This window comes from Salmo salar, chromosome 17, assembly GCF_965601325.2.
Source record: "Salmo salar chromosome 17, fSalSal1, whole genome shotgun sequence".
In the NCBI taxonomy this organism is placed as follows: domain Eukaryota; kingdom Metazoa; phylum Chordata; class Actinopteri; order Salmoniformes; family Salmonidae; genus Salmo; species Salmo salar.
The window spans coordinates 47,448,030-47,471,186 of NC_138307.1; the positions used below are offsets into that span (position 1 = coordinate 47,448,030).

At 46.2% G+C, this 23,157-nt stretch overlaps 1 protein-coding gene across 1 annotated transcript in view; it reads right to left on the minus strand.

The window, feature by feature from the left end:
• The window catches only part of celsr1a (cadherin EGF LAG seven-pass G-type receptor 1a), a 141,134-nt gene that overhangs the window by 25,303 nt on the left and 92,674 nt on the right, over positions 1-23,157 (minus strand). Inside the window, 3 exon segments of the mRNA XM_082963797.1 lie at positions 3,952-4,077; positions 5,895-6,058; positions 7,370-7,527. Coding sequence (XP_082819923.1) covers positions 3,952-4,077; positions 5,895-6,058; positions 7,370-7,527 — 448 coding nt within the window.

Below are 23,157 nucleotides of genomic sequence, written 5' to 3' on the forward strand. Positions count from 1 at the left end.
CTCTGGCTCAACAACAACGGAGCAACCACAGGGTCCACGTGTGTGTTCCCATCTCCTGATCCTGGCAATGATATGAGTCAGAGTTGGTCTTCATCTCATTTGTGAAATAGACAACAGCTCTTCAGGCTGTTCTAAGTTTTACTATTATATGAACATTTAGCTGCTGCAGATCCTCAGGTCCTCTAATAGTTCTACAGCTGAACCATCGAGAGCATCCTGACCGGTTGCATCACCACCTGGTTTGGCAACAGCTTGGCATCTGACCGTAAGGCGCTACAGAGGGTAATGCAAACAGCCCAGTACATCACTGGGGCCAAGCTTCCTGACATCCAGGATCTATATACTAGGCGCTGTCAGAGGAAGGCCCAAGAAATTGTCAAGGACTCCAGTCACCCAAGTCATAGACTGTTCTCTCTGCTACCGCACGGCAAGCGGTACCGGAGCGCCAAGTCTAGGACCAAAAGGCTCACTAACATCTTCTACCCCCAAGCCATAAGACTGCTGAACAACTAATCAAATGGCCGCCCGAACTATTTACGCTGACCCCCCCCTTTGTTTTTACACTGCTGCTATTCGCTGTTAATTATCCATGTGTAGTCACTTTACAAATGACCTCGACTATACTGTACCCCCGCACATTAAATCTGTACCGTAACCCCCTGTATATAGCCTCCACATTGACTCTGTACCGGTACCCCCTGTATATAGCCTCCACATTGACTCTGTACCGTAACCCCCTGTATATAGCCTCCACATTGACTCTGTATCGGTACCCCCTGTATATAGCCTCCACATTGACTCTGTACCGGTACCCCCTGTATATCGTCTCCACATTGACTCTGTATCGGTACCCCCTGTATATAGCCTCCACATTGACTCTGTACCGGTACCCCCTGTATATAGCCTCCACATTGACTCTGTACCGGTACTCCCTGTATATCGTCTCCACATTGACTCTGTATCGGTACCCCCTGTATATAGCCTCCACATTGACTCTGTACCGGTACCCCCTGTATATAGCTTCCACATTGTATCTGTACCGGTACCCCCTGTATATAGCCTCCACATTGACTCTGTACCAGTACCCCCTGTATATAGCCTCCACATTGGCTCTGTATCGGTACCCACTGTATATAGCCTCCACATTGACTCTGTACCGGTACCCCCTGTATATAGCCTCCACATTGACTCTGTACCAGTACCCCCTGTATATAGCCTCCACATTGACTCTGTACCGTAACCGCCTGTATATAGCCTCCACATTGACTCTGTATCGGTACCCCCTGTATATAGTCTCCACATTGACTCTGTATCGGTACCCCCTGTATATAACCTCCACATTGACTCTGTACCGGTACCCCCTGTATATAGCCTCCACATTGACTCTGTACCAGTACCCCCTGTATATAGCCTCCACATTGACTCTGTACCAGTACCCCCTGTATATAGCCTCCACATTGGCTCTGTATCAGTACCCCCTGTATATAGCCTCCACATTGACTCTGTACCGTAACCCCCTGTATATAGCCTCCACATTGACTCTGTACCGGTACCCCCTGTATATAGCCTCCACATTGACTCTGTACCAGTACCCCCTGTATATAGCCTCCACATTGGCTCTGTATCGGTACCCCCTGTATATAGCCTCCACATTGACTCTGTACCGTAACCCCCTGTATATAGCCTCCACATTGACTCTGTACCGTAACCGCCTGTATATAGCCTCCACATTGACTCTGTATCGGTACCCCCTGTATATAGTCTCCACATTGACTCTGTATCGGTACCCCCTGTATATAACCTCCACATTGACTCTGTACCGGTACCCCCTGTATATAGCCTCCACATTGACTCTGTACCAGTACCCCCTGTATATAGCCTCCACATTGACTCTGTACCAGTACCCCCTGTATATAGCCTCCACATTGGCTCTGTATCAGTACCCCCTGTATATAGCCTCCACATTGACTCTGTACCGTAACCCCCTGTATATAGCCTCCACATTGACTCTGTACCGGTACCCCCTGTATATAGCCTCCACATTGACTCTGTACCAGTACCCCCTGTATATAGCCTCCACATTGGCTCTGTATCGGTACCCCCTGTATATAGCCTCCACATTGACTCTGTACCGTAACCCCCTGTATATAGCCTCCACATTGACTCTGTACCAGTACCCCCTGTATATAGCCTCCACATTGACTCTGTACCAGTACCCCCTGTATATAGCCTCCACATTGGCTCTGTATCGGTACCCCCTGTATATAGCCTCCACATTGACTCTGTACCGTAACCCCCTGTATATAGCCTCCACATTGACTCTGTACCGGTACCCCCTGTATATAGCCTCCACATTGTATCTGTACCGGTACCCCCTGTATATAGCCTCCACATTGACTCTGTACCAGTACCCCCTGTATATAGCCTCCACATTGGCTCTGTATCGGTACCCCCTGTATATAGCCTCCACATTGACTCTGTACCGTAACCCCCTGTATATAGCCTCCACATTGACTCTGTATCGGTACCCCCTGTATATAGCCTCCACATTGACTCTGTACCGGTACCCCCTGTATATAGCCTCCACATTGACTCTGTACCAGTACCCCCTGTATATAGCCTCCACATTGGCTCTGTATCGGTACCCCCTGTATATAGCCTCCACATTGACTCTGTACCGTAACCCCCTGTATATAGCCTCCACATTGACTCTGTACCAGTACCCCCTGTATATAGCCTCCACATTGACTCTGTACCAGTACCCCCTGTATATAGCCTCCACATTGGCTCTGTATCGGTACCCCCTGTATATAGCCTCCACATTGACTCTGTACCGTAACCCCCTGTATATAGTCTCCACATTGACTCTGTACCGGTACCCCCTGTATATAGCCTCCACATTGTATCTGTACCGGTACCCCCTGTATATAGCCTCCACATTGACTCTGTACCAGTACCCCCTGTATATAGCCTCCACATTGGCTCTGTATCGGTACCCCCTGTATATAGCCTCCACATTGACTCTGTACCGTAACCCCCTGTATATAGCCTCCACATTGACTCTGTATCGGTACCCCCTGTTTATAGCCTCCACATTGACTCTGTACCGGTACCCCCTGTATATAGCTTCCACATTGACTCTGTACCGTAACCCCCTATATATAGCCTCCACATTGACTCTGTACCAGTACCCCCTGTATAGAGCCTCGTTATTGTTATGTACATTTATTGTGTTACTTTTTGATTGATTCCATTTTTTGTAACTTTATTTAGTAAATATTTTGTCATCTCTATTTATTGAACTGCACTGTTGGTTAAGGGTTTGTAAGTAAGCATTTCACTGTAAGGTCTACACCTGTTGTATTCGGCGCATGTGACAAATAACATTTGATTTGACGTGTACGAGTCAGAAATGATCAGTCAACTCAGATTCCTGTTGGATATCTTTCCGTAGATACATTTCCTTCACATAGACACGCTCTCACACCCTGCTTGATCGCTATCTGAAAAGACACTTCCTTCACACACGCACTCACACCTTGCTTGATCGCTATCTGAAAATACAGCCACATTTACTCCAGTGTCCTTCCTCACTTCCTTATGCAATCAACTGTAACACAAACAAGTCCTGTTCAAACTGACGCATACAGATGTCGACCCAGATATTCAATATGAGGGACCCTCACTGTAACATGCACAGCTGCAGTCCTTACGCCATCTTGAAACACACACGTATGTAACAGTATTGCTTCCGCCCCTCTCCTTGCCCCAACCTGGACTCGAACCAGGGACCCTCTGAACACATTGACAACAGTCACTCAGAAAGCACTGTTACCTATCGCTCAACCAAAATCCAACTGCTTCTAGGTCTCAGAGCAATCACTGATTGAACACTACTAGCGTGCACCGCTAACTAGTTAGCCATTTCACATCAGCTACACACACCCTCACCTTGTTCGCAGTTCTTGCCCCCGTAGCCCAGAGGACAGTCACAGCTGTAGGTGTTCCACTTGTTGACACACACTCCTCTGTTCTGACACAAATCCTTAGTACAGAAGTTCCTCTTGGCAGGACAACCTACATGGGTTATAATAGATGTCAATCGGTAGCAGTAAAAAAACAACACAGTTAACCTGAGTAAAGATGAACAAAAATATATGTACAGTGAGGGAAAAAAGTATTTGATCCCCTGCTGATTTTGTACGTTTGCCCACTGACAAAGAAATGATCAGTCTATAATTTTAATGGTAGGTTTATTTGAACAGTGAGAGACAGAATAACAACAAAAATATCCAGAAAAACGCATGTCAAAAATGTTATAAATTGATTTGCATTTTAATGAGGGAAATAAGTATTTGACCCCCTCTCAATCAGTAAGATTTCTGGCTCCCAGGTGTCTTTTATACAGGTAACGAGCTGAGATTAGGAGCACACTCTTAAAGGGAGTGCTCCTAATCTCAGCTTGTTACCTGTATAAAAGACACCTGTCCACAGAAGCAATCAATCAATCAGATTCCAAACTCTTCACAATGGCCAAGACAAAAGAGCTCTCCAAGGATATCAGGGACAAGATTGTAGACCTACACAAGGCTGGAATGGGCTACAAGACCATCGCCAAGCAGCTTGGTGAGAAGGTGACAACAGTTGGTGCGATTATTCGCAAATGGAAGAAACACAAAAGAACTGTCAATCTCCCTCGGCCTGGGGCTCCATGCAAGATCTCAACTCGTGGAGTTGCAATGATCATGAGAACGGTGAGGAATCAGCCCAGAACTACACGGGAGCATCTTGTCAATGATCTCAAGGCAGCTGGGACCATAGTCACCAAGAAAACAATTGGTAACACACTACGCCATGAAGGACTGAAAACCTGCAGCGCCCGCAAGGTCCCCCTGCTCAAGAAAGCACATATACATGCCCGTCTGAAGTTTGCCAATGAACATCTGAATGATTCAGAGGACAACTGGGTGAAATTGTTGTGGTCAGATGAGACCAAAATGGAGCTCTTTGGCATCAAATCAACTCGCCGTGTTTGGAGGAGGAGGAATGCTGCCTATGACCCCAAGAACACCATCCCCACCGTCAAACATGGAGGTGGAAACATTATGCTTTGGGGGTGTTTTTCTGCTAAGGGGACAGGACAACTTCACCGCATCAAAGGGATGATGGACGGGGCCATGTACCGTCAAATCTTGGGTGAGAACATCCTTCCCTCAGCCAGGGCATTAAAAATGGGTCGTGGATGGGTATTCCAGCATGACAATGACCCAAAACACATGGCCAAGGCAACAATGGAGTGGCTCAAGAAGAAGCACATTAAGGTCCTGGAGTGGCCTAGCCAGTCTCCAGACCTTAATCCCATAGAAAATCTGTGGAGGGAGCTGAAGGTTCAAGTTGCCAAACGTCAGCCTCGAAACCTTAATGACTTGGTGAAGATCTGCAAAGAGGAGTGGGACAAAATCCATTCTGAGACGTGTGCAAACCTGGTGGCCAACTACAAGAAACGTCTGACCTCTGTGATTGCCAACAAGGGTTTTGCCACCAAGTACTAAGTCATGTTTTGCAGAGGGGTCAAATACTTATTTCCCTCATTAAAATGCAAATCAATTTATAACATTGTTGACATGCGTTTTTCAGGATTTTTTGTTGTTATTCTGTCTCTCACTGTTCAAATAAACCTACCATTAAAATTATAGACTGATCATTTCTTTGTCAGTGGGCAAACGTACAAAATCAGCAGGGGATCAAATACTTGTTTCCCTCACTGTATCTATGAATGAATGAATGAATAGATGTATGAATGAATAAAATGAATGAATGGTTAGATGGACGGACGGACGGACGGACGGACAAACAAACCGGCAAACAACGAGTGAACAAAAAAAGGTTGTTACCTGCAGTGGTTCCGTTGTTAGCGATGAAGCTGGCCATGTCGGTGGGTTGGCTGTCGATGCTCAGGTTCCTCATGCAGCCCACAAAGTCTCTGTTCCTCACAGGGAAGTCCTCGGGCAGGTTGGGAACACCACCCAGCAGCAGCGGTCCTGTCAGGTCCAATGATCTGCAGGGGGAGAGTACAGGAAACTGGGTCAGAACGGAGCCAAAATGGCACTTGTAGCTCAGAGTTCATCTAATGGTTCTGGATCCAAAATGGCACCCCAGTCCCCATAGGAATAGGAACAAAAGATGCACCAACAAAGTGGCAACTGATGGTTAATGGACTTAAGTGAAAACGAAAGTCACACTCTATATTGAACTCCCTTTCTTTCAAATGAATGCAACGACAGGACCAACGTTTCAATACACAGTGCCTGTGACAGACACCAAAGTGTTCCTCAAAGGTTCCTAAGTTTTCTAAAGGGGACTACAGGGTACTCCAGGGTACTGGTGGTGTGAGTAGTATGGTTACCCTGCAAAAGGTTATTTGTCACATGCCTTGTTGACTGAAAGGACAAAGCCACTGTAACCCAGCTAGCTAGCTTGATTCATTCCTCATCCTCTAACACTACAACAGCCCAGAAGACTTAGCAGGCAGCAAAGATGCAGGCTTACACACAAGCCTCTAAACTTATAAACATCAAACGCCAGGGTTTAATGTGAATTATTGTGACGCAATACCAAAGCATAACATTGAAAAAAAAATATACATTTCAATACGGCAAAAGTGCAACGTCATATGGTCTAAAAATGCCACATGAACTGTGGTGTCCCTCAAAGTATGTGTTGAACGAGTATCTCACACACAATTGTTGCCTCTCACTTCAGGGGAAGCAGCTAGGGTGCGGTCTGACCGACAGACAGGTAAAAAGATAGATGTGTGTGCGTGCGTCGTAACTTTCACTCCTTTTCGTCAAAGATCGAACCTAAAAGCCCGGGTGTCGACCTCAGAGTCAAACGGAGCCACATTATTTACTGTAGAAGAGCTCTGAGCCTATCATATTGGAGCGACCGGTTCTGAAAGAATGCAGCCTCATTACCTCATTCCTTTGATGTGTTTTTCTTCTTTTCCTAAATGTGTTCTAGCTTGCTGCCTTGCCTAATGTCCCTAATTTGAAAAGGATCTTGGTTTCAGATACAGAAACAATTAGTTGCAGTAGTAAACGTCTGAAAGATAGAATTGTAAAGGTTAAGCCATGTTAGGCTGTGTAAGAGGCTCAGAGAGATTTGTCTGAAAATTGAGAGCATGTCAATCCTGAGAGATTAAGAGAGTGAAAGGCAAGGTAATCTGGTGTAATGAAGGTGACTGAAAATCAGTCCTGCAGTTACAACACTGACTCCTATTAGCCTAACACATATTAGTCTCACTAAAGGTAGTGGAAAGAACCTGAAGACAGAGGGGGAGGGAGAGAGGGAGACAGAGAGAGACACTCACTTTTTCTGTCCGGTCTGGGTGCCCTGGGCAGCACATGAGTAATTGCTGATCTGGTTGCCAAAGCGAACTGCCATGGCGATGTCACAGTCGTCCACAGCAACCACAGCCACCTTCTCACCCGAGGGTCCATGGGGGATCCCCAGACGACCAATGTTGGGCTGGAACACAGAGGTCATAGGTCACATGATTATTACAGGAAGTAAAAACAACATACATCATTAATGGAGGAATGAAGAAGTTGCCATTCTTTTAAAATATATTTTTTACTCATTCTTTACTGTTTTGGAAACAGTTTGCATTCTAAAGATTGCATGAAACTTAAAGTAAAAAGCTATTAGGTTAACTAGGTCATAACAGACACTGATTAGAGCAATTCTCCTGATCAAGGGCTCTGGCCTATGAATGTTGATCTGAGAGAAATTAAGATGAGTTTAGAAAATCTGATTAAACTCATTGGGTTTAATCGCAGTGTAAAAGCTCATTTACTGAAATATTTCCCCTAACAATAGCCAAGCAGTGGTCTTGTGTGAAAAGACCAGTATTTTCTCACAGTGTATTTACTCCACAGCTTGGCCTGAGACCACAGATTAGTTGATTACCTATCTCTCGCTCTCCATGGAAAACAGTAAAGAGGTAAAGGAAAAGGGAAAGGGGGGATACCTAGTCAGTTGTACAACTGAATGCCTTCAACTGAAATGTGTCTTCCGCATTTAACCCAACCCCTCTGAATCAGAGAGGTGCGGGGGGCTGCCATAATCAACATCCACATCTTCGGTATACCCGTACAATAACTGCAGTACAGATCACAACTCATATGAACAGTAAAGAATTTGCCCCTACAATAACTAAACTACAGATCATAATGCAGATGACCACAGAGTTTACAGAAGATAGGAAGGGTTTTAATCCTGGGTGCCTAAAGACTGGGCTAGAAGAAAGGGAGGGAATGAGAGGGAGGGAATGAGAGGGGGAGAATGAGAGTGAGGGAATGAGGGGGAGGGAATCAGAGGGGAAGAATGAGAGGGAGGGAATGAGAGGGAGGGAATGAGGGGGAGGGAATGAGAGGGGGAGAATGAGAGGGGGAGAATGAAAGGGAGAGAAAGAGAGGGGGAGAATGAGAGGGAGGGAATGAGAGGGGGAGAATGAGAGAGAAAGAAAAAGAGAGAGGGGTTGGCAGAGTGTTTATCATTCACAGTTTATCAGTGACAAATAACATTAAAGCAACAGGACACTATGGTAGGGCAGACAGACTGTGGGAGGAAAGAAATACAGAAACAGAGAGGGAGACAATAGTTAAAAATAGAAAGAAGTGGAAAGAGAAAAAGAATGAGAGAAAAACAAGAGAAAGTGTGAGCGAAACAGAGAGCGAGCTCCATTTTAGGTCAGAGCGGTCCCAGGGTGGCACATTTACCAGGACACAATAACCTCTATCACTACCCCACCTTCAAAACACGTGAACATTTTCCACATAAAGACCTATCTAAACTGCAGTGTGCTGCTGACCTCATAATACTCTCTCCCTACGTATTTCTCTAGCAGTCGCTCTCTCTTTATCTGTCCCTGTTTTTCTCTCTCTCTCACACACACACACACACACACACACACACACACACACACACACACACACACACACACACACACACACACACACACACACACACACACACACACACACACACACACACACACACACACACACACACACACACACACACACACGCAGGGTTTAACAGGGACGGTGTGTGTCTAGCAGTGAGGGTATTTGATCCCTTTCCTGTGGAAGTGTGACAATGGGGAGGATGGGCTGTTGAAAGGCAGGCAGACGTGATCCAGGAGCAGGAGCAGATCCAGGAGCAGGTGCAGGAGCAGGTCCAGGAGCATGAGCAGGTCCAGGAGCAGGTCCAGGAGCAGGTCCAGGAGCAGGAGCAGGTCCAGGAGCAGGTCCAGGAGCAGGTCCAGGAGCAGGAGCAGGTCCAGGAGCAGGAGCAGGTCCAGGAGCAGGTCCAGGAGCAGGTCCAGGAGCAGGTCCAGGAGCAGGTCCAGGAGCAGGTCCAGGTCCAGGAGCAGGTCCAGGAGCAGGTCCAGGAGCAGGTCCAGGAGCAGGAGCAGGTCCGGCAGGAGCAGGTCCAGGAGCAGGAGCAGGTCCAGGAGCAGGTCCAGGAGCAGGAGCAGAAGCAGGTCCAGGAGCAGGAGCAGGTCCAGGAGCAGGTCCAGGAGCAGGTCCAGGAGCAGATCCAGGAGCAGGAAAAGGTCCAGGAGCAGGTCCAGGAGCAGGTCCAGGAGCAGGTCCAGGTCCAGGAGCAGGTCCAGGTCCAGGAGCAGGTCCAGGAGCAGGTCCAGGAGCAGGTCCAGGAGCAGAAGCAGGTCCAGTAGCAGGAGCAGGTCCAGGAGCAGGAGCAGGTCCAGGAGCAGGTCCAGGAGCAGGAGCAGAAGCAGGTCCAGGAGCAGGTCCAGGAGCAGGAGCAGATCCAGGAGCAGGTCCAGGAGCAGGAGCAGGTCCAGGAGCAGGTCCAGGAGCAGGAGCAGAAGCAGGTCCAGGAGCAGGTCCAGGAGCAGGAGCAGATCCAGGAGCAGGTCCAGGAGCAGGAGCAGGTCCAGGAGCAGGTCCAGGAGCAGGAGCAGATCCAGGAGCAGGTCCAGGAGCAGGAGCAGGTCCAGGAGCAGGTCCAGGAGCAGGAGCAGAAGCAGGTCCAGGAGCAGGTCCAGGCCATCGTGGGATAGCTCTCAGACAACACACCCCTAACTGTGTCTGACTGTCTACAAATTCATGAAGAGCAGCTTTTCAAAGTACAAAAGCTTAATAAAGTGTAATTCACACAGGCCTAGTGTGAGGACATCAGTCATTTTAGGTTACTTTTCTTTGCAGTGTAACCTCAATTGAAACTCCTAGATATTCTCTGGCTCATAGAAGGAGAGAGAAAGGGAACAGAGACAGAGAATGTATGTAAATTCTAAGTATTCTGTCTGTAAAGTCTTTTTCCTTATGGGAGGGAACCTAGTGAGACTAGCTGTCACCATTAGCATCGGCTAATGGGGATCCTAATAAATATGTATAAAAGAGAGAGCGAGAGTAAAGAGAGCGATAGGCGGAGAGATAGAGAGAAAATGAGAGAGAGAGAGAGAGAGAGAGAGAGGTAGGAAGTACAGAGGGTGAAAGCATTGAGCTTTTAAGTAGAGGTAGCGAGCTCAGCGGGCAGCGGGCGTTTCTTGTGGTTGAGCCAACTTCTCTTGGTACCACGTACAGCTCAGTACCACACAATACCTTGGTCTGCATACACACTGGGTCAACCTGTAGAGAGTCATAACTCTGGCTGGCCAGGCCTGATTTAAGAGCTAGCTGGCTATGCCCTGAACGCACCAGTAGAACTCGTTTGATTTACTAGAAGAGCTGGAATAGAGAGCTAAGCACTACGGCTCTCTGTCTAATCTCTTTATCAGAGAGCAGATAGAGGGAAAGTAGTAGCAAGTACACCGTTACTGCCAAATGTGCACATATACACATGAACGCAAGCAAGCACGCATTCACACACACACACGCGCACGCACACACAGAAATAATGACTTCCTTGCATTGCCACATAACCATGAGAAAAGATCGCTATTCGATAAGAAACAGTTGCCAGAGATACATGCCGGTCATTCCTCCATGTCTCAACATCAAGGAAGGTCTGTGCTAAATGAATGAGTGTAAGTGAAGGAGAGAACGTGTGAATGGATAATGAACATAACCCTGTTAGCTGTGTAGGTGAAGTGCCTGCTGAATGACCATAGAGGTCTAGTGGATGTTGTAGTAGATGTAGTCAGCTCCCCATTGACAGGCCAGGCCAGCAGATCAATGGTTCTCAGGGTGTAGTGTCAATGGTCTACAGTATTGGCCTCCTAAGCAGACACTCTCACACTCTGGTTATGTCCCAATTGGCACCCTATTTCAAGAACTACTTTCAACCAATGTAGGGCTCTGGTTAAAAGTAGTGCAGTGCACTACATAGGGAATAGTGTGCCATTTGGGATGCAAGTCTCTAACTGTCACACGCAATCACTCTCATGCTTGGCAGAAGACCTTCTCTCACTCTCCGTGTCAGCCTAGTGACACTGTATGATTAATCAGACGAGGGGTGAAGCCACTCCCTAGGCACGCGGAGCGGCACATCAATAGTGACGCACACACACAGTCACTCACTGAAACCCCACTCTATATTTGTCTTGGCACACCAGGCCTCTCTTTATGCATTGGCAGCAACACACACTCAGCGGCAGTGGATTTAAAAAGAGTTGAATGTGTGTGTTTATGCCCAGGGGGACCGGGAGGGCTGTGTTTGGGCAGGTACAATACGATATCCTCTTTACAGTTACCTTCAGAACAGAAACACAAATACTTAATTGAGGTGCATCCGGTTTCCATCCTTGAGATGTTTCTACAACTTGATTGGAGTCCACCTGTGGTAAAGTCTATTGATTGGACATGATTTGGAAAGGCACACACCTCTCTATATAAGGTCCCACAGTTGACAGTGCATGTCAGAGCAAAAACCAAGCCATGAGGTCGAAGGAATTGTCCGTAGAGCTCTGAGACTGGATTGTGTCGAGGCACAGATCTAGGAAAGGGTACCAAAAAATTTCTGCAGCATTGAAGGTACCCAAGAACACAGTGGCCTCCATCATTCTTAAATGGAAGAAGTTTGGAACCACCAAGACTTCCTAGAGCTGGCCGCCCGGCCAAACTGAGCAATCGGGGGAGAAGGGCCTTGGTCAGGGAGGTGACCAAGAACCCATTGGTCACTCTGAGAGAGCTCCAGAGTTCCTCTGTGGAGATGGGAGAACCTTCCAGACGGACAATTATCTCTGCAGCACTCCACCAAGCAGGCCTTTATGGTAGAGTGGCCAGACGGAAGCCACTGCTCAGTAAAAGTCACATGACAGCCCGCTTGGAGTTTGCCAAATTGCACCTAAAGGACTCTCAGACCATGAGGAACAAGATTCTCTGGTCTGATGAAACCAAGACTGAACTCTTTGGCCTGAATGCCAAGCATCACGTCTGGAGGAAACCAGGCACCACTCATCCCCTTGCCAATACCATCCCTACGGTGAAGCACGGTGGTGGCAGCATTATGCTGTGGGGATGTTTTTCAGCGGCAGGGACTGGGAGACAAGTCAGGATCGAGGGAAAGATGAACGGAGAAAAGTACAGAGAGATCCTTGATGAAAACCTGCTCCAGAGCGCTCAGGACCTCAGACTGGGGCAAAGGTTCACCTTCCAACAGGACAACGACCCTAAGCACATAGCCAAGACAACACAGGAGTGGCTTTGGGAGAAGTCTCTGAATGTCCTTGAGTGGCCCGGCCAGAGCCTGGAACCCGATCGAACATCTCTGCAGAGACCTGAAAACAGCTGTGCAGCGACGCTCCCCATCCAACCTGACAGAGCTTGAGAGGATCTGCAGAGAAGAATGGGAAAAACTTCCCAAATACAGGTGGGTCTGAATACCTACGGAAATGTGATATTTTTTTATTTTTTATAAATGAGTAAACATAGATATTTTTTAGGGGGCATTACGGCCACACAAGGGGGATGCCACCGGGAAATTAGAGGCCTGGTGAGAATATTATAAAGTGCTTGCCAAATTGTGAATGATGAAGTGCGTGCAGCCTGCACAAGAAACAAAGCAGAACTCATGTCTTTCATGAGACTTTTTTCCAATCATCATTAGAGTCGCATCATGCAGCCTTAGAATGTATTAAAAATCAAGACATATAGCCCAACGTTTGTATCACAACTAAAGTTGAATAAATCACTCTAAATGAAGCATATAGAAGGACCTGTTTCTTTGTTAACCGCTCAACACAGAATAGCTGCATATGCGCACTCCCTCTGAAATAATTTGGAGAAAATGTCCTTTCAATTTTATTCAGCTATGTTCCATAGTATCGTAATACTATAAAATAATGCCACAGAATTCTAATAAAATCTTGTCTTCTAAATTAATTAGTGTAGCCCACAGCCATATGGCATAGCCAGATCAGGACGTAACTTAAGGACAACTCAGAATATCCTATTCTGTTCTTCTGAAATAAGCTACATTTTCTTCATATCACGTTTCAATAGATCTCTTTAAAATAAATCACAGATTTATTACGATTGTGTTGGGTATATTAAATGGATTTATTAGATTTTTTTTTTTTATTATGTTGCAAAGTTCTGCATCAGTGACTTGTAAGCTATGCGTGGAAACCAGGAGATGCTAAATGTATTTATGTTAGTTGACGGTGGCAATTACTGTGAGACCAGCAGTTATTTGCTTGAGATTCACCGACTGACTAAATGTCATGACCACCACAGCCCTACCCAGGACGTTATATAATTAAGCAATAAGGCCCGAGAAGGTGTGGTATATGGCCAATATACCACGACTAATGGCTGTTCTAATGCAGAACACAACACAGAGTGCCTGGATACAGCCGTCAGCCGTGGTATATTGGCCATATAGCACAAACCCCTGAGGTGCCTTATTGCTATTATAAACTGGTTACCAACATAAGTAGAGCAGTAAATATGTAATTTGTCTGCCATTGAAATTAGGGATGTACTGATATGACATTTTTGGCCGATACCGATATCCGATATAAAAAATGTTAGCGGCCTTTTAAGCATTCCAGTAAAGTTAAATAGTTAACACACACACACACACACACACACACACACACACACACACACACACACACACACACACACACACACACACACACACACACACACACACCACACACACACACACACACACACACACACACACACACACACACACACAGACCAAAAATGTATTTTGTTGGCATTTACGAATGTCCCAATCACCAGTAAAACATCAAAACCGATTTCTTTCACCTACTTGCTGTGCTGTTTCGGTGTTCATTTGTTCAGTCGTTTCATTCTCAACCAGGATTTCATCATACAGGTCAAGCAGGGAAGTTTCAGCTCTGTCTGTCCATGACCTCTTCAGTTGTGGGTCCGCTTCCTCTGTGCTCACTGTCACTGTGTCTGTTTCCATCCTGTCCAGCTGTGTCTAACATTTCACGTAAACCCTGTTTCTTGTCTCCATCGAAGTAGCGGTCTTTTTACCTAGCATCGAGCATGGTGGTGACACAGTAAAGAGGCTCAAAGAGAATGCCACCGAATCGCTTGTTCACAGCCTCTAGTATAGAGTACTTTTGCAAGTTTTAACACCACGGTCTGTGTCGGCAGTTATGCTGAGCAGGTGTTTCAATGCCATGACAGAGGGTGTCTGCAGACGCAGTTGATGAGCTTATTTCTCCAGTCAGTTGTTCGAATGGAGCTAGGAGTGTGTTCATGTTTCCAAGTTTCAAACATGTTCTCAAATGCCATTGAAATGACAGGAGCGGTATGAGAACCAGCACATTCTTGAGCTTGCAATACGGCTTTCCTCAGTACGAAATCCTTATCAACCCACTGTGCTGTCAGACTCAGCATGCTCATGGGGCTGACAACGCTGGTCCAAATGTCAGTTGTTAAGCAAATAGCAGTGACGCCCATAGCAAGTAGCTCATGGATGTGCGTTGTAACAATACTGTGTAACTCTGGTAGGGCAACATCTGAAAAATAGCGCCTACTTGGTAGTGTGTACCGGTGCTCGAGGTGCTCAACCAGTTGGCGAAAGCCAATATCATCCACGACTTAGAACGGTTAATTGTCAAGGGCAATGAATTCCATTATCTTGGCTTTAATGAATTTCACCTTTGAGTTGTCTGGCTGAAATGTTTTTACTCTTTCAAATGACTGCTTGACTTGTTGACTGCCTGATCCACACAGCAGACATTGTGGGCTAGATTAGGAATGCTGCGCTGCACGTGTAGCGATATATTTTTCGTGGCGTCATTATGTCATTTACCTACGTTGTACAGGTATGCACGTCAGCTTTGACATCAGTTTTGCACATCAGCGTTAAACTAGACATTGGGCCGATGTTGGCATTTTTAGCTAATTTCGTCCGATTCCGATATGCTTACCGATATATCGTGCATCCCTGATTGAAATCCTTGTGTGGGCCTGATAAGAGGTTTTTTTTTCTGGCCGCACAAGTACTCCCCCAAAAAATATATATCTAATAATAATAATAAAAGCAATTCTAAAATTCAGCCATGCCGACGGGCCGACCACGGGCACGTATGGTGAAATCAGAGGTGATATATGTATTGCAGCAGGTGATAGACATTATGCAGGTATGCAACTTATAATGAGAACACACCTCTGTCTCTGGCACAGTGCCAATCTCCCCCGGGACCTGGCAGGTGCCTACCTGTACCTGGGTGCCCATGGTAACCTCAGACATCCCTCTTTCCTGTCTAGTACCCTTAAAGGGGCAATCTTCTGTTCAAACAATAACAACACTGTCACCCCGTCACTGATATGGTAAATAGCTGAGGGTTGGGGCTGGAGAAATGTTACCAATCTCAAATGCAGATTGACACTTTAAATGCCTATGATGGTTTTTCACCTCTGAATCACTTTGTTGAGTTAGCCAATGTGAGTGGTGGTGACAGCAGGCTATACTATATTACCACACCAGACGTTCTTCAACAGAAGCTAGTAGTTAGTAAAACCACACAGAGTGGAGGATATGTAGTCAGTGTGACTCAGTTGTTCGTTGTGTTCCCCTATGTCCTCAGCCATGCAGGGCTGGTAATGCAGCTGTTTTATCACTAGAGTGTGTATATTGCATGGTATGTTCTAGAGAGAGTGGGAAAAATAGAGAGATAGAGAAAAGAGAGAGATGGAGAGAGAGAGAAAAGAGAGGAACAGGTCCAGATGGGGGTCTGCAGCAGCTGTGCTCCAAACTCACACATACTGAAATCCCACTACATACTCGGAGGTCCAGGATAGGGGTCCGATATGAGTCTGACGTATGAGCTGGGGATAAAATGACCATTTACCCAGCTGTCTTCTGCTCACAAGTGTCTCCCCCCCACACACACACACACACACACACACACACACACACACACACACACACACACACACACACACACACACACACACGGTATACACACACACACTTCCCCAATACAGCTCCAATAATACATACAGTAGACATTTGACTAATTCCTGTGTGAAATAATGTCGCCCTTTGTATGGAATGGGGCTTTCATTGACACTAACTGTTATTCAGCAGTTAGATCGGTATGTATGGGAGAAATGTATCGACTTACACCAGAGTTCTCAACAGAAATATAGGCCTACGCCCTATGCAGTTTCAAGAGAGTTTCTGATCCCCTGACTAAAAGTGGACTTGGCTCACACAGGGCCCCCTTTCCCTCTCTCTCTTTCTTTCTCTCTCTCTCTGGGGTGTTGACAATTCTGCCGTTCATCTCCTAGCTCGTAACCTAGCTGGTGCCATAGCAACGCACTGGATCCATACGGCAATCAAATTTATTTGTCACATACACATGGTTAGCAGATGTTAATGCGAGTGTAGCGAAATGCTTGTGCTTCTAGTTCCGACGATGCAGTAATATCTAACAAGTAATCTAACCTAGCAATTTCACAACTACCTTATACACACAAGTGTAAAGGAATGAATAAGAATATGTACATAAAAATATATGAATGAGTGATGCCCGAACGGCATAGGCAAGATGCAGTAGATGGTATAAAGTACAGTATATACATATGAGATGAGTAATGTAGGATATGTAAACATTATATAAAGTGGCATTGTTTAAAATGGCTAGTGATACATTACATCAAGATGGCAAGATGCAGTAGATGGTGTAGAGTACAGTATATACATATGAGATGAGTAATGTAGGGTATGTAAGCATTATATAAAGTGGCTAGTGATAGATTGATTACATAAATGTTTTCATTATTAAAGTGGCTAGAGTCAGTATGTTGGCAGCAGCCACTCAATGTTAGTGATGGCTGTTTAACAATCTGATGGCCTTGAGATAGAAGCTGTTTTTCAGACTCTCGGTCCCTTGCTTTGATGCACTGACCTCGCATTCTGGATGATAGCGGGGTGAACAGGCAGTGGCTCGGGTGGTTGTTGTCCTTGATGATCTTTTTGGCCTTCCTGTGACATCGGGTGGTGTAGGTGTCCTGGAGGGCAGGTAGTTTGCACCCGGTGATGCGTTGTGCAGACCTCACTACCCTCTGGAGAGCCTTACGGTTATGGGCGGAGCAGCTGCCATACCAGGCGGTGATACAGCCCGACAGGATGCTCTCGATTGTGCATCTGTAAAAGTTTGTGTGTTTTTGGTGACAAGCCGAATCTCTTCAGCCTCCTGAGGTTGAAGAAGCGCTGCTGCACCTTCTTCACCACGCTGTCTGTGTGGGTGGACCATTTCAGTTTGTCCGTGATGTATACGCTGAGGAACTTAATACATTCCACCCTCTCCACTACTGTCCCGTCAATGTGGATAGGGGGCTGCTCCCTCTGCTGCTTCCCGAAGTCCACGATCATCTCCTTTGTTTTGTTGACATTGAGTGTGTGGTTATTTTCCAGACACCACACTCCGAGGGCCCTCACCTCGTCCCTGTAGGCCGTCTTGTCGTTGTTGGTAATCAAGCCTACCACTGTAGTGTCGTCTGCAAACTTGATGATTGAGTTGGAGGCGTGCATGGCCACACAGTCGTGGGTGAACAGGGAGTACAGGAGAGGGCTGAGAACGCACCCTGGTGGGGACCCAGTGTTGAGGATCAGCGGGGTGGAGATGTTGTTACCTACCCTTACCACCTGGGGGCGGCCCATCAGGAAGTCCAGGACCCAGTTGCACAGGGCGGGGTCGAGACCCAGGGTCTCGAGCTTAATGACGAGTTTGGAGGGTACTATGCTGTTAAATGCTGAGCTATAATCGATGAACAGCATTCTTACATAGGTATTCCTCCTGTCCAGATGGGTTAGGGCAGTGTGATGGCGATTGCGTTGTCTGTGGACCTATTGGGGCGGTAAGCAAATTGGAGTGATGTGATGGTCCTTGACTAGACTCTCAAAGCACTTCATGATGACGGAAGTGAGTGCTATAGGGCGGTAGTCATTTAGCTCAGTTACCTTAGCTTTCTTGGGAACAGGAACGATGGTGGACCTCTTGAAGCATGTGGGAACATCAGACTGGGATAAGGATTGAATATGTCTGTAAACACACCAGCCAGCTGGTCTGCGCATGCTCTGAGGACGCGGCCGGGGATGCCGTCTGGGCCTGCAGCCTTGCGAGGGTTAACACGTTTAAATGTTTTACTCACATCGGCTGCAGTGAAGGAAAGCCTTCAGGTTTTGGTAGCGGGCCGTGTCAGTGGCACTGTATTGTCCTCAAAGCGAGCAAAAAAATGGTTTAGTCTGTCTGGGAGCAAGGCATCGTGATCCGCGATGGGGCTGGTTATTATTTTTTAGTCCGTGATTGACTGTAGACCCTGCCACATACCTCTCGTGTCTGAGCCGTTGAATTGCGACTCCAGTTTGTCTCTATACTGACGCTTAGCTTGTTTGATTGCCTTGCGGAGGGAATAGCTACACTGTTTGTATTCGGTCATGTTTCTGGTCACCTTGCCCTGATTAAAAGCAGTGGTTCGCGCTTTCAGTTTTGCGCGAATACTGCCATCAATCCACGGTTTCTGGTTGGGGAATGTTTTAATAGACGCTGTGGGTACAACATCACCGATGCATTTGCTAATAAACTTGTTCACCGAATCAGCGTATTCGTCAATGTTGTTGTTCGACGTTATGCGGAACATGTCCCAGTCCACGTGATCGAAGCAATCTTGAAGCATGGAATCCGATTGGTCGGACCAGCGTTGAACAGACCTGAGCGCGGGTGCTTCCTGTTTTAGTTTCTGTCTATAGGCTGGAAGCAACAAAATGGAGTCGTGGTCAGCTTTTCCGAAGGGAGGGCCTTATATGCATCGCGGAAGTTAGAATAACAATGATCCAGGGTTTTACCAGCCCTGGTAGCACAATCGATATGCTGATAAAATTTAAGGAGCCTTGTTTTCAGATTAGCCTTGTTAAAATCCCCAGCTACAATAAATGCAGCCTCGGGATATGTGGTTTCCAGTTTGCATAGAGTCGAATGAAGTTCTTTCGGGGCCGTCGAAGTTTCTGCTTGGGGGGGAATATACACGACTGTGATTATGATCGAAGATAATTCTCTTGGTAGATAATGTGGTCGGCATTTAACCTGTTATGGCTAGGGGGCAGTATTTTCACGCTGGATAAAAAACGTACCCGATTTAATCTGGTTACTACTCCTGCCCAGTAACTAGAATATGCATATAATTATTGGCTTTGGATAGAAAACACGCCAAAGTTTCTAAAACTGTTTGAATGGTGTCTGTGAGTATAACAGAACTCAAACGGCAGGTCAAAACCTGAGAGATTCCTTTACAGGAAGTGGCCTGTCTGACCATTTCTTGAACTTCTTTGCCATCTCTATCTTTTACAAAGGATCTCTGCTCTAACGTGACACTTCCTACGTCTTCCATGGGCGCTCAGAGCCCGGGAAAAACCTGAATGTCGTCATCCCAGCCCCAGGCTGAAACACATTATCGCCTTTCTCAAGTGGCCGATCAAGGGACTGTGGGCTTAGGCGCGTGCCCTGGCCGCCCCCGTCTTTGTGATTTTTCCTCTGTTTGCCGAAAAGGAGATTCCCGGTCGGAATATTATCGCTTTTTTACGAGATAAATTGCATAAAAATGGATTTTAAACAGCGGTTGACATGCTTCGAAGTACGGTAATGGAATATTTAGAATTTTTTTGTCACGAATTGCGCCATGCGCACGACCCTGATTTACCATTTCGGATAGTGTCTGGGACGCACGAACAAAACGCCGCTATTCGGATATAACGATGGATTATTTTGGACCAAACCAACATTTGTTATTAAAGTAGCAGTCCTGGGAGTGCATTCTGACGAAGACAACAAAAGGTAATCAAACTTTTATAATAGTAAATCTGATATTGGTGAGTGCTAAACTTGCCGGGTGTCTAAATCGCTAGCCCGTGATGGCTGGGCTATGTACTTAGAATATTGCAAAATGTGCTTTCACCAAAAAGCTATTTTAAAATCGGACATATCGAGTGCATAGAGGAGTTCTGTATCTATAATTCTTAAAATAATTGTTATGCTTTTTGTGAACGTTTATCGTGAGTAATTTAGTAAATTGTTAGCAAATTCCCCGGAAGTTTGCGGGGGGTATGCTAGTTCTGAACGTCACATGCTAATGTAAAAAGCTGTTTTTTGATATAAATATGAACTTGATTGAACAAAACATGCATGTATTGTATAACATAATGTCCTAGTTGTGTCATCTGATGAAGATCATCAAAGGTTAGTGCTGCATTTAGCTGTCTTCTGGGTTTTTGTGACATTATATGCTAGCTTGAAAAATGGGTGTCTGATTATTTCTGGCTTGGTACTCTGCTGACATAATCTAATGTTTTGCTTTCGCTGTAAAGCCTTTTTGAAATCGGACAGTGTGGTTAGATAAAGGTGAGTCTTGTCTTTAAAATGCTGTGAAATAGTCATATGTTTGAAAAATTGAAGTTTTTGTATTTTTGAGGAATTTGTAATTCGCGCCACGCCTATCATTGGATATTGGAGCAGGTGTTCCGCTAGCGGAACGTCTAGATGTAAGAGGTTAATTGTGAGGAATTCTAAGTCAGGTGAACAGAAGGACTTGAGTTCTTGTATGTTGTTATGATCACACCACGTCTCGTTAATCATAAGGCATACACCCCCGCCCTTCTTCTTACCAGAGAGATGCTTGTTTCTGTCGGCGCAATGCGTGAAGAAACCAGGTGGCTGTACCGACTTAGATGGCGTGTCTCGAGTGAGCCATGCTTCCGTGAAACAAAGAACGTTACAGTCTCTGATGTCTCTCTGGAAGGCAGCTCTTGCTCGGATTTCGTCTACCTTGTTGTCAAGAGACTGGACACTGGCAAGTAGTATGCTTGGGAGCAGTGCGCGATGTGCCCAACAAAGAGGAAAAGGTCTGAGAACACAAGCAACAAGTGACAGACAGACAGATGTGTACACACACACACACACACACACACACACACACACACACACACACACACACACACACACACCACACACACACACACACACACACACACACACACACACACACACACACACACACACACACACACACACAAACACACTCTCTCTTCTCACCGCCTCTTTGAGTGTGTGAACCAACTAACTCTCTCGTTCTGTGTACTTGTTTTCAGCTCTAAAGTCAGTACAGGCAAACACTCCATGTTATGGCCTTCATAGATTTTTTTATATTCTAGTCATTTAGCAGTTAGTGCATTGATCTTGAGATAGCTAGGTGGGACAATTACATAGGTCAGTATATTTCCCTCAAAGTAGCTTTCAGCAAAGTCAGTGGTAGTAGGGGAGAAAAAGTCAAGTGTGAGTGTTAGTTTACGAAAGGCAACGTTTCTATTTGTTTTACCACTCAGTCTGCCCCGCAGCACAGTAGGTAGGGTATAAGGTTACTGACTGAGGCCTGACCTGACACCTACAGAGCCTTACAGAGCTGACAACACAGGAAACACTGCAGTAACTACCCCAAAACAGCCCTAGGACTGAACACTGATTAACTAACAGTATCTTTTCATCCTATTACGTCTGTCTGTCTGTCTGTCTGTCTGTCTGTCTGTCTGTCTGTCTGTCTGTCTGTCTGTCTGTCTGTCTGTCTGTCTGTCTGTCTGTCTGTCTGTCTGTCTGTCTGTCTGTCTGTCTGTCTGTCTGTCTGTCTGTCTGTCTGTCTGTCTGTCTGTCTGTCTGTCTGTCTGTCTGTCTGTCTGTCTGACAAGCACATGACAACTTTACTACCCGGGAGGGAGGCTAAGGTCAGTGGTGGATGCATCAGATTACAATCAAAAGAGAAAAAACAACTCTGAAAAGAAAATTCATCCACTTTATGAGGACTTGTAATACAGCTAATGTCATAACTGGAATCTTTCCAGGAGTATATTTTGAGTCACAAGGCAGTGCTAGAGCGTGTGTGTGGGTGTGTGTGATGTCGAGAGTTTGTGTATGTGTGTGTGTGTGTGTGTGTGTGTGTGTGTGTGTATCAGTCTTCCTTCGGTGTGTCACAACACGCCCGCACAAAGACAATGGGGAATGCGGAAACCCTGGACTTCAGATTGGACGGGAACCTCTTCAACATCAGGAGGCTCCAAGCCGCCACGAAGCTCAAATCTGAACGCGTACGCCGATGATGGCGTTCTTGTGGCACATACCCCAGAAGTTTTACAAGCCACCCTCACAGCAGCTGTGAGAGCATATAGCAGAATGGGGCTGTCTGTTAACATCTCAAAAACAGTGGTCATCTGATCCTCTGACTAAAACACCCACATTCTTTATCTCAGACTCATCACTTGTCATTGTGCCACACTTTAAATATCCTGGAAGCATCCTCTCAGAAGACTGCAACATCCACCAGGACATCCAGAATCGGGTCAAACAGGCCTCATCCTCCTTTGGACGGCTAAGGAAGAGGGTTTTTAACAACAGGAACCTACGCACCAAAGTGGCAGTCTAACAGGCAGTGTGTGTATCTACACTCTGTTATGGATGTGAAACATTGACAGTCTACAGCCGACGCTTAAAACAACTGGAGTCCTTTCACATTAAAATGCCTCCAATGCATTTCGAAAGTTTCCTGGCGGGACCGTGTTCCTCACTCAGAGATTCAACAGAGAACCAACTGTAGGAGCATTGAGGCGTCTTTCACACACCACCAGCTTACATGGCTCGGCCATGTCATC